This window comes from Neolamprologus multifasciatus, chromosome 5, assembly GCF_963576455.1.
Source record: "Neolamprologus multifasciatus chromosome 5, fNeoMul1.2, whole genome shotgun sequence".
Lineage (NCBI taxonomy): Eukaryota > Metazoa > Chordata > Actinopteri > Cichliformes > Cichlidae > Neolamprologus > Neolamprologus multifasciatus.
Genome location: NC_140443.1, coordinates 4,019,390 through 4,032,503, shown reverse-complemented (window position 1 = coordinate 4,032,503; position 13,114 = coordinate 4,019,390). Strand labels below are relative to the sequence as shown.

Genomic DNA, 13,114 nt, shown 5'->3' with positions numbered 1-13,114 from the left:
AGGCCCCTCTTCTGTGGAACCAGCTTCCAGTTTGGATTCAGGAGACAGACACTATCTCTACTTTCAAGATTAGGCTTCAAACTTTCCTTTTTGCTAAAGCATATAGTTAGGGCTGGACCAGGTGACCCTGAATCCTCCCTTAGTTATGCTGCAATAGACGTAGGCTGCCAGGGGATTCCCATGATGCATTGAGTTTTTCCTTTCCAGTCACCTTTCTCACTCACTATGTGTTAACAGACCTCTCTGTATTGAATCATATCTGTTATTAATCTCTGTCTCTCTTCCACAGCATGTCTTTATCCTGTCTTCCTTCTCTCACCCCAACCAATCACAGCAGATGGCCCCGCCCCTCCCTGAGCCTGGTTCTGCCGGAGGTTTCTTCCTGTTAAAAGGGAGTTTTTCCTTCCCACTGTCGCCAAAGTGCTGCTCATAGGGGGTCATATGATTGTTGGGTTTTTCTCTGTATCTATGAAGCGCCTTGAGGCGACTTTTGTTGTGATTTGGCGCTATATAAATAAAATTGAATTGAATTGAATTGAATTAAAGCTTTACTTGAGGATAGCTTTGCTACGTGCCAGTGATCTTCATACTGGTGGGGGACAAACCCCTGCAGGTGGAGAAGGAGGGGGAAAGCACGAAGCAAAAGTAAGTTGAATGAGTTGAATTTTCTTGGTAAAACTAAACAGATAAGAATTTCCTGATACCATTCTGCTGACTGTTACTTACACAAACTCAGGTTGGCTCCTGTTTTATTATTATTGGTTGATTAAAAAAATGTGGGATGTGATTTTTTGTCAGAAAGGTTTGGAGAACCGCTAAACTTTAACAACACATATGCAGTGTTAACTTACAGATGTTAAGTAGAAGACTGTTAGGTTGTTTGTTAGCTGTGTGCATCCAAACGCATCCATTATTTGCTGACATACTTCAATTGGAACAAAGCTGTGCTTCTACCAGTAGTCAGTCAGACCGGCGTGGTTACACCAGCAGGTATGGCACAAGTACAAAAGATGCATTATTGTGAGGTCTTTATCTTACAATATAAAGCGCCTTGAGGCGACTGTTGTTGTGATTTGGTGCTATAACATCTCCCATCACACATATAAAATCCTGAACTGATGATCGAGACGGGCATGAAAACCGTCAGTCATTTTTTAATCAAGTAATTACAGTGCTCGAAGAGAATTACAGATTGCCCATTACAGAAAGCAGGAGGAGGGGCGACTTCACAAGGCTGTATGTAAATTAGTGTGTTCTTCGCACTTGAGAATTTAGAGTATGTACAGAAAAAAAGAAAAAATGTTGTCAACAAAACAAAATACCAATGCACAGTTATTACTGCTCCTTTCCTAAACCTCTTAAATGTCCACACCTCTGCTCTGATTTGTGATTTACAGCCACTCATCATCCCCTTTTTCACTCGCTGATCATCACAAAAACAACACAGACACTCATTATGCTGCGCTCATGTGTTCGCTGAGGGGAGCATGTGCAGTGACCCCAACACTCTCCCCACTATCCCATCCACCCATCCCCCATCCAGGTTGGGTGTCCGCACACACACGGTCTCTTCCTCCCTCACTCCTCCCCCACTTTCAGGAGTCACATCTCTCTGTTTAGCCTCCCATACAGCATCCAGTGAGACCAGCAGGGAACCAGGACAGCAATGTGATCAAGTTGAAAGAAATCCATCACGTATGTAGCAATTTGGACCAATAATCCTGCAGTAAATAACAAAGAAAGAGCACAGAAATGGTATTATATATACAGCAGGGTTGGCCTATCCCACAGACTTGGTCCCCGCGCGCTTGCAGCTTATTAAATTGTTTATACCAATTTTGGTAGTGTCCATCTTCCTCTTGAAGGATCATGTGTTCCTCTGTGGCTTGGCAAAAAAATTCCCCGAACCCTTACAGTGAAATTCATATTCTCATAAATTCACTAGTACTCGTGCTAAAAACAAGGGTGCCTTTTCTTTGTTGTGAAAGAAATACTTGGGATGGAAAGTGTTGACGTGGCAATAGCAAAGTGCCGGTCTGTAAACAAACCAATACAGCAGTGAAGAAGAAGAAGATGCAAACATCTGCAGGGAGCTGAATTCAAAGCCCTGCATTGTTGGCTTAGGAAGAGAAAGCACTGGCACTTTTCACGCTTGTAAATTTAATCATTTTAAAGAGCAACAGCAGATACTTTTATCTGAAGCCCAACCCTTTTCTCTGAATGTTTCAGCCATGGGCTTTAATAGCATAATCACATTTGTGAAATGACTCAAATATGCTGCAGATATTTGCAGTGTTTTGTTTCATTGCATTATCGCTAGTGCTTCTGAATCTGTGTGCTCACACCCTCAAACATCTTTCCACAACAGAGCAGCGTGAGTTTTCTGCTCTATAGACAGAAGCTATAAAAGATCAGCATGGGGCCCAGAGGCTTTTTAGACCTTCTGTTGTTATTTTGGAGTAAGACTGGGACCTCTGACCTGGAAATACACAGACTCACGCATCACACTTGTATACACATTCACAAAATATATGCTATCGTGTGTATAAATGGCTCAAAAATGCATAAATACTCATGCAGATAGACACGCAGACCTACACACAGGCTGTCGACCAAGGTGACGACTCTCGTGAACCTTGAGCCAAATGGCACTTTTTGCGTAAACACCTGACTCCAGTTTCTTGCTGACGAGAAAACAACAGCTGAGAGCGAGGTGACCGAGTTGTGAATCACCCCGTTTTAACATTTCCAGTATGGGCAGACGAGCAGAGAGTTGGGCACTACTTGATAATTTGCAAAAAAAGAGAGAGACAGAAACAGCTGCCAGTTCCTGCAAATCTCCTCTGGGATATTGTGGTCCACTGCCCACGGATGTGACTCAACTTCCTGCCTGTATGTGAACATCACAATCGTGGCGCATTAATGTAAAAAAAATAAGATTTGTTTTTTTTAGCTGACTCTCAGGACAGTAAGAAGAGGCAGAAATGGTTCTTGAAGTACTCGGTAACCCCGTCCTCACTGCACATGCATTTTTAACAACCCCCAAACTCACCACCTGCCCCCCTGATCAATGAATGAAGAGCCATTTCGGGGCATAGATGGGTAAATAATGGCCCTCAGGTACTATACCATCCCTTGTCTGTTCCTTTTAAATTCTCATTTTGTCCCCCATCCCTGCCATTAGCTGGTCATACATGTATTGATCCGTCTCTGTACTTATCTGTTAGGCTTCTCAAATTCCACTGCTAATTTTAAGTGTGTCTTATTTATTTCCCATTGTCATTGTTTTTCTTCAATTCATTAATGAACTGCAGTTTCTTGGTAGTTTGGTGCATAAGCTGTCTGGGCTCTCTGGAAACTCGAATCTACAGAATATAGTGAGCCAAAAGCAGTTAAACAGTCATTTCAATGATAATATCCCAAAAAAGCCCATTAGTCACATGTGTTTATTCATATATGTAACAGCTCATTTATATATTGAAACCTGTTTAATTTTAGTGATGCATAAACTTAGCCAACACACTACATTTCAACTTACATAATAGTGGGGCAATTTCAAAGCACGGTGACTTTTTATTCTGCATTTCATTGTAAGTCAGATTCGTCAGTTCAGCTCATATCTGTTGAAATTACTGACGCAAGTCTCAGTACGACACTGCAACAATTATCTATTAAAGAATAAATAAAACATTCACTTTATATGATCACTGCCATCAAAATTGAAACCCTGAAAAATTTAATTGAAAATCTAGTTTAATAATTCCAAACAAAAAGCATCAACATCTCATCTCATAATTTCCTGCTCTGGTCTGGTTTGCATGGCATGGTGTGTTTCTGGACACAGAAGGTGATTTATTAAACTGCTTCTTTATCAGTCACTCACACACACATACACACACACATTTAATCAAAGAGAAGGCATTCAATGATTTATTCATCCCTGCAGGTCCCGTTACCATCAGACCCTCGACACCTCCCCCACATTCAGATCGTGCCGTTTTCAAAAGTGAGTGCTGGGTCAGCTCAACGTATTGTTAAGATTTTTATCGGAAATCAAGGAAAGCAAAAGGTCAGAGTCAAAAATTACAGATCATTATTTATGCAGTTAATGCTGCAAAATGTTTAAAATTAAAAGCACATATGTGTAACCTCAAGATTTTATCTGTTCACTGTGAAATGCAGATGCAGAAACAGTTTCTGCAGCACTGCCTCCATCAGATCCAAGTTGTATGTTTCAGCCTGACGCTGCAGATTGTGCATCAGCTTTCAGTGTGCACGCAGTCTGCAAAGTAATATTCCTGAAAGCTCTGGACCAGGCAGTGCTGCTTCCCACCGAGCTTTTGTCCAAGCCCAGGCAGTCCAGCAGAGGAACAGAGGAATGCTAAATAGACAGAGAGTGATTGGGAGGTAGAAAAAAAGGGCATTAATCGAGTGTATGTGCACGAGAGGCTGTAAAGCTCGTGCAGCATAGCCTTTGCTTTTTCTGATCCCTCATATAAATAAGCACTGCAACAGTTCTTACATTTATGAGGCTTTCACATGAATGGCCTCTGGGAGATTTAGTGAGAAAGTTACTGTGGGATCAACTTAAAGGGGGGAAGAGAGAGCGGGAAAAGAAATCATGAATTGAATTAGGGAGGGGAAAGTGGGGACGCTTCATTCTAAACTCTTAAGCCAGGGTGAAAAAGCAGCTTTTATCTGCCTGTTGTAATGTAAATGAGCACCCATAAATTCTTCTTTGTATAATAAATGTGTGAAGAAGTTCTGCTGTGTCCTGTTTAAAATCACTTATATATATGTGTGTGTGTGTGTGTGTTATAGGAATGAAACACCACAGGGAGGGATGGAGAATACTGTGAACGAGTCATAATTCATAAAATAAAATCAGGAGTATTGTCCAAAATGTGGAAGACTGATCTTGGCTGTTGAGCTGAAGGTGAGGGACCGCCAAACAATTTTCAGCTAGTAGGAGAAGGACACGTCATCATGTGTTGCTGTTTGAATTGTTGTCTTCACTATAGAAGTTCATCATTTCTGATGAGTGCATAACTTGCAGTGTTCACTAAGGTTTTCACAAGTTTATAGTGTGCACAGTTTAACACATGGAGTACCAGTGTTGGGAAGGTTACTTTTAAAATGTATTCCATTACAGAATACAGATTACATGCCCCAAAATGTATTCTGTAACGTATTCCGTTACGTTACTCAATGAGAGTAACGTATTCTGAATACTTTGGATTACTTAATATATTATCATGCTGTTTACAACTACATGAATGTACTATTGCTGTGATTTATTACTGTTACTGAAGGTCCGCGGCTCCGAACCGTAGTAAAGGGACCTCTGACTAATACGGTGGGTTCTGTGTCGGGCTCGTAGCTGAAAACTAGCTTTACTTTGTTGTCTGGGTCAACTTTGCTAGCAAGAGACAGAGAGAGGCGTTGAAAGGCTGCTCCAACAGAACTTATTGTTTCAGAGGAAAACACGAACACGGTGTACAGTCGAGTCTTAATAGCTTACTTACAACTGGGCTCGTCAGGCTCTCTTCTTGGCTGCAGTGGTTATTATTATATTTACATGCTTCCAGCTCCCGTTTTTGCTCGATGACAGCTCGTACTTTTCCTTTTTCTCCCTCCTCGCTCACAGACACATAACGTGTATGGCAGTCCATTCTCCCTGCAGCACGGACTACACTGCCTATGATGCTACTTTCTTTAGAGCTATACCTGTAGCATTCTGCCTATTAGCTTAGCACAACAACAACAGAAAGGCCTCTCTCACCCAGGAAACACGCAGAGAGAGAGAGCGTTACCCTGTAACCATGGCAACCGTAACGCTGCCGCCTGGAACAACAGAACGTAGCTGTCAAACAAAACCCAAACAGTCCTGACCCGCCACAATATGAAACAGGGAAGTACCGCCGTGTAATCCATTTATTTCAACAAAGTAACTGTATTCTAAATACCACCTTTTTAAACGGTAACTGTAACGGAATACAGTTACTCATATTTTGTATTTTAAATACGTAACGGCGGTACATGTATTCCGTTACTCCCCAACACTGTGGAGTACTAACAGAAGTAACAGAAATGAGGTGACAAACAGTGAAAGACTGAGAAACAATGCACCCCTAGCTTGTCTTGGTTCGAGGTAACAATCTGTCAGTGAACAGCTCATTGAACCCATGAAATGGAAACTCAGTCTTTCTACACAGCTTTTATGACTTTATATGGTGGTAGGTAGCTTTTTCCAGAAAACATCACTGTGACGGTGACATTGTCTCCTTGGCCATAACTTACTGTGGTTTTACAGCAATGAGGCAGATGGCAAGATGGTTACATTGTTCTTGGTCAGATCCTCTCTCAAGCAACATCCAAACAAGCGATTCAGTCGTTGCTCGTTACTAAGACAGTTGGTCATGACCTTCTTGGCTCTTGTTGCCATGGTAATGCTCAAATGTATTTATTACCCTGTTGTATATCAGTTAATGGTATCTTTAGCTTTCGGTGGTAGCTGCTTTAATTAGTTGCCTCAGTGTTGATAACCAACAACTGTCACTAGCATGCATTTCACCCATTATCCCTTAAAGTCAGTGACTTTATACAGTTGCTGATCATCATGTCATTTTGAATCACTTCTTGTGTAGATGCCCCTTAACAAATATAATTACTAATTATATAAAGCAAATTCCTGTGTTGAGTCATTCGTTAAAGACATTGAGCAGATGTGGCGCCAGCCTCGCCTCTGTCAGTGCGTCCCAGGGCAGCTGTGGCTACAATGTAGCTGCCATCGCCAGTGTGTGAATGTGTGTGTGAATGGGTGAATGACTGAATGTAGAGTAAAGCGCTATACAAATGCAGGCCATTTGCCAGATGTTGGCACAAGTTCCACTTTCCACTTAAAAGTTTCACTATGACTTCAATGGATGCGTCACGATTCAGCAGTGTGGCAGGCAGTCACAATACTGTGATATTCTATTAGGTCAGGCACAGACTACCTGTTTCCCCCAGTTTTTAGTGTTTGTTGATCTAATCTGTTGCTCGGTACATTTTCTGTATGGTTCTATGATGTTTTTAGAAATTATGATGTTTTCTCTTCTCCAAAGCAGAACAACAAGGTACATGGGGATGTTTCCCAAAATGTCAAACCCTTCTTCTTTTGCAAACTCTGTATGTCTTTGGAATTCAGCATGTGATCACTCCTATGTCCCAGTCTTCCTTATGGTGTTAATCACTCCTTCGGTTCAAGAGCAGGATTTGTTCGGCCTCAGAAAGCATTGCTTTGGATTCATATTCAGCCAATGAAACCAAACTCCAGACACGATGTCTGTGACTATGTCAGCTACCTGTGGCCCCCCAGGCACTAAGACAGACTGTGCCTACTCTCAGAAGCACCACATGTAAACATGACCCCTACTGCAACCTGAGACTTTATTACTTTTCCTATGAATGCTTTGCAACGCAGTCAATTGTAAATCAACTGTAGGATAAATCACAGTCTAACAGTATTGTCAATGATGTGTGGCTTTGCAGCATGCACTGTATATGGATTTATTATATAGATTTGGACTTTGATATAAACTGATGGAATTTGATAATGCACAAGTGATGTTACAGATATTTCAGTGAAAAAAGCAAGCTAGGATTAGCAAAGACGGACATGTGTTAAGCACTCTGAAACTGAGAAATCTGTACATTATTAATGAATTATGACAATATTAGAGCATATTGTCTTATAGGAATAACTTTTTCTTAATTATTTTGGGCAGACTTACCACAGCGTAAAGATATTTATTATTTAAATTTAGGTAAACAGGCAGTGGGGGGCTCAAGCCCAGGGAGATTCCCGTCTTCACCAGGCAGCACACTAATAGCAGAAGCACTTCTCTTAGCATTAAAAATAGCAGATGTACACATAACTCAGACTCAAATACCCATCACGTCTCATCCTCTGTTTGGCGTCAGCAGCAAAAGATGAAATTCTCTCGTTTAAGCTTCGGCCTGTGCTCAGGAAGAAAAACAAAGGTTTATAAAAGGCTCTAAACTGTGGCCTAGTTTTACTTCAGCCGTGTCAACGACCTACTTGTCCTCACAGTATGTGAGTCAGTATGATAATATTGTGTCACATGGGTTGACCTTTACTGCCATGCTGAAAATAAGCTGCAAGGTTTGATGCTGCAAAACTGAACAAAAAGGCAGTCATTGTGTATGCGGTATCAACTCCAAACAGTCTTGCCTTTTCTGATCTTTGCTCAGCTTCCGATAAACCGTGAAACTCCAAAGCCGCTGGCGGTGAAACTCTTTCAGGGGCGACAGCATGACTACGCTGATCTGTATTAGCACTCGCATTACTTTATAGTATGATTTAATCATGAGTAAGCACAGCACAGGGCATCAAAGCAAAAATATCATTTTCTCAGTCGAATAGAGCAACATAACACACAATGACTGTAAAACATTATGGCCACAGGTGACAGTAACCCAAACCCTCATCATACAAAAAGAAAGTGAGTCAGTAGCATCTGATTACAATACGTTTCAGGCAGACGGCTTCACGAGGGCCGGAGACTAAACTACCAAATAGGAAATGTAATAACACAGAGGGAATTATCATAAGGCTTAATGGAAATGTATTATTCAGACAGGAAGCATAACTATTGTGCTGCTTCTGAATAATACATCTCTGAAGGGGCAATAAAACCTCTAATATTTAGAATTTCCCACCAAGATACATGGAAGAATTATTTTTTCATTATGTTCCTAAAAACAACATGTCAGGATTGTCCAGAGTGTAACACACTGGATGGTTTCCATTTCCCGCTGAAAGACATTTTTATTTTAATAAACATAATTCCAAAAGTCTCATAGCCCCTAAGAGGATTTTTATTTTAATGCAATTTATGATTTTACCTCAAATCTAATTAAAACATGACTTAAAAGCACACGAAATGGCACAGAATGATTTTGTGTTGGTGATCCCAGAACACACTCTGAGAAGGATAAAAAGTATTGGTAGTACTTCTTATTACAGCTCTAAAGTAATATGGTAATAGTGGGGTTATAGTGTGGTTTAAAGACAGAGGCAATAACCATGTCATAACAGTTAATTATCACACAATAATTAAGGTAAAAACAATGTGGAATACATTATTAATATAGGCTTATTAACACATTAATGTCACATTTTATTACATGTAAATTCAAGCGACTACAAAGAAAATGAAATTTTATTGTATTACCAAAATATCTGATTTTGACTCCTGAGCATTTGTTTCTGCAAACCATACCCATCGTTTTTAAGTGCAGTGAGTTTCTGTGCATTTTTAATCTGGCGTCCGCATATGTGGACATCACATCACTACTGGCTGTTGCTCAGGTGGTAGCTCACCTACTAACTGGAAGGTTGGTGGTTTGATCCCAGTCTGCTCCAGTCTGCATATCCAAATATCCAAGATGCTAACCGCATGTTGCTCTCCAATGGATCCATCGGAGTGTGAATGTTAGCTAGGCAGCGCTTATAAACAGCTTAAAAATAAAGTGCTTGTGGGAATAAGTTAATGAACAAGTTGTTTAACCTCCTAGGACCTGGCGTCCACATATGTGGACATCACATTTTGGGTTGTCTAGACCAAAATACTAAATTCTGCTCTATAAGGGCCTGATATCCACTTACGAAGACATTATACTGCCACCGTTGTAGCAAAATTTAAAACGAATGTGGATCTCATTTTTGTCAAAAACAAAAATCTGGTATTTCTTTGTTTTTATATTCATCAGGTCCCAATCAGCCCAAATAGCAAAGAGAAATTAAAAACGCCATGAAAGAGTTAACAGACACAGCTGTAGCTGGTGGACTGAGAGCGGCTAAAGCAGGGGTGTCAAACTCCAGGCCTCGAGGGCCGGTGTCCCGCAGGTTTTAGATATCACCCTGTTTCAACACACCTGAATCAAATTATTAGTTCATTAACAGGCTTCTGGAGAACTTCAAGACATGTTGAGGTGATAATTTAGCCATTTAAATCAGCTGTGTTGGATCAAGGACACATCTAAAACATGCAGGACACCGGCCCTCGAGGCCTGGAGTTCGACACCTGTGGGCTAAAGAGTCGTGTATTTTCTTCAGGAGACGGTAAAAACTAAAAACAGAGTTAAAAGCGTTGCATTTGTCAGTGTGGCCATTTTTAAAACTAATATTTTTTTCTAAAATCGTTTTGCTGAAATGGCAGAATGTTCTCAGACTGCTTCTCCTCCACAAACGTGGGCATAAAATGCTGCTTTACCTTTTGACCTAATGATTTCATTTCTTAAGCTAAACACTTTTAAAGGACATCGGTGTTCATGAAAAAATGTAGAGTAACAAAGTTGAAAGTTGATAAAATTTGTAATACAATACATTTCTTTGTGTATAGTCAAATTATTTTGGGCCCCATTATTCAATATTTCTAAAACCCTGGCTGGCTACACCCTGCAAAGTCATCTGCACAGACCGACTGAGGATGAAATCACCATAAAGTCATCCGAACGCAAAGTACTTTCCCAGCAACATTATTCATGCCACTCTCTTCCAGTAGATGCATCATCACATCAGCACATCAGGTCAGAGTTTTATTGACTGTCTCCTGGCTCTAACATCCCTGATGGGCAGTTTCGCTGGAGTCTTATCCCTTGTTTACTCAGGACACAGCATTCAGTGATACAATGCAGTATTCTGGTAGTTGCTTTTAAAAATAAGTCCCAGGAATGCTGCTGGACAGCACGCTGGTTTTCAGAGGGATGACATGACTGTGTCTGATGTCATTCCCCTGGTCTTACCAGGCGACAGGGTGACTCCAGCCCGGGTAAACTAAGCAGCCAGCAGTTAAATATGGAGCTCCAAAACAGGAGCTTGTAGTAAGTTAATTCCCTCATCCTTAAACATTAATTTTCCTTTATACCAGACATGTGACATGAACATTGCATTTGCTATTTTGGGGTTTGGAGCTAACATTACATTTATAAATCAGTAAATTTCAGAGGGAGATATTACCTCAAACGCTGCTATATTTATTTTACAGCTATAGTTCAACTGTTGGTTAAGATTTAGAATATATGTGTATTAGATCTTATAAAATACAGAGTGCTGTGATATATGTAATTATTTTATATGCATGATTTTTCTTGCAATTCTGCAACTTTACTTAATCTTCTGAATCTCACCAGATAGTGTGCACTGTATTAATCTAAGCAGAGACTGTTTGACAAAAAGCAGCACCAAATTCACGACTAAAAGAAAATACATCACCAAATCCGATGGAACAGATCTCGTCAATATTAACCACAAAGCTTCCAGACAGCTAAACTTAGGCAGCCTCTTATTCGCGGTCCTGTCGTAAACATGTCCGAAGATTTGCACGCAGGCTTGTTGTTATCATTTATTCATGACTTGCTGGAGGATTGGAACAGGACTCGTGAGTGTTCTGGTCACACTGGAAGACTCATCAAAACAGCTGCCGGCAAACAGCAGATCAAAGAGCAAACACACATCAACAGCTTAACTTTGGGTTCATATGCACAACCAGACAGACTGAAGGACTCCTCACTCTATACTTCATGGGACATGAGTTCCTCCAAGAGAATGACTTAAAAACACTCTTCTACCTTTTAGAGAAATCAGATCCTCACTTCAGGAAGCTTGCACTCATCCACTCTCCTCTCAGTGCAGACGCTGCACATAAGCAACTACTGCAGCAAAGCAGTGATTTGACAAATTGATGCAGTGCAGAAATGCTGACTGTGCTGGCATTAGCATTTTAGATCCCTAAGAATGAACTCGTGACGAGCTTTTGTATGAGACGCAGGTGCGCACACAAGACATCACATATTTGACCTGAGTCAGAAACACACAGGACACACAGGACGAGCTCAGTGCCGCATTCACACTCACCAGCTCTGAGGGTCTGGATTACGCTGCTGGTGAAGCGCAAGAGAGAAGCCAAAGAAGGTGCCGGGGTCTCCCAACTTATGCAGTGTGTGAGTAGTATCCAAGTTAAAGCCCCGGACTTGACTCGAAAGGGTCAACACACCCAAAATAAAGGTAGTCCACAGTTTAGAAGAATCAGATGAGAGGGGACAAGGGTTCCCATGTCCCACCAGGGCTGCCATAGTGGGGTGCAGGTCTTCTGGCAAAGCAGGTTCAGCTCAAGAAGAGCACAGAGGAGATTCCTTTTGTGGGTCCCAGAGAGCCAAAGGGCAGTAAGGGGAAACCCTGTGTGAGCCTCCTCTGCTTTGCTCTCCTCTCTGGACGCCTGCCTTGTTTCCCTCGCTCTATTGCGCTGCCTCTCAACTCCGTTTGCTGCTGTCAGTCTGAAGAGCAGCCTGTGAAAATGCGGCTGCTACTACTATGTGTGCAAGTGTGCTTCCCTCAATGCATGTGCGCCTCCCCCTCCTCTGCGCTCAGAGGGAGACAGAGGACAAGTGCCTTGAATAGCCCGCTCACTCCTCCCCCTCCTCTCTCTCTCAGGCCTTCATCCCCTCCTCCCTTCCTCCCTCCCTCCTTTTCTCCCCTCTCTCAGCTGACATCAACACTCAAGGGACTTGTGCCAAAATACCAGGCAAGGTTGTCCGGATACTTGGAGGCCATTGAACAGAGCGAGAGCGGGTGAAAAGACAGCAGACTGTTTTATCTGTTGAGTTCACACGCTCCAAAGTGCCTCCCTCTGCGACCACCTGTTGCTGCAGGTGCATGTACATCGGAGTAACATAAAGGGGGAAATTGGGGTACAATATTGAGACTTGAGAAGTTAATGCATACAAGAAACTCAATGTTCTTTTACCTTTAAAGCCCCGACATCTCTGGAATGTATCTGGAGGACAAAAGGGGCAGAAATGTGCACAGTGACCCAGGAAACTTTATTTCAGGCCTTTAGCTCTCCTGAAAAGACAGAGAGGAATAATGTATGCACTGTGACTAAGCAGTGCCAACAGGGACATAATCAGCAGCAGATACTCCCTCTAACAAAGTGGGACTACACCCACACAAATTTCTGTTTCTCTGAGGTCAAATCTGCGCGCAGCTGTCAGCGTGTCACCTCAACTGTCCACACAATAAACGTCACGCAAACAGTTGCACGTTAAT

At 41.7% G+C, this 13,114-nt stretch overlaps 1 protein-coding gene across 4 annotated transcripts in view; it reads right to left on the bottom strand.

The window, feature by feature from the left end:
* itga7 (integrin, alpha 7) overlaps positions 1-12,534 on the bottom strand; it is a 43,382-nt gene extending 30,848 nt beyond the window's left edge. For 2 of the 4 annotated variants that reach the window (XM_085161126.1, XM_085161127.1), the window contains exon 1: positions 11,924-12,533. In XM_085161126.1, coding sequence (XP_085017252.1) covers positions 11,924-12,141 — 218 coding nt within the window. In that variant the 5' untranslated portion in view covers positions 12,142-12,533. Of the gene's footprint in view, positions 1-11,923 lie in introns of all 4 variants that reach the window. The other 2 variants (XR_014874295.1, XM_085161128.1) reach the window with 2 other exon arrangements.
* Positions 12,535-13,114: the final 580 nt, after the last annotated feature.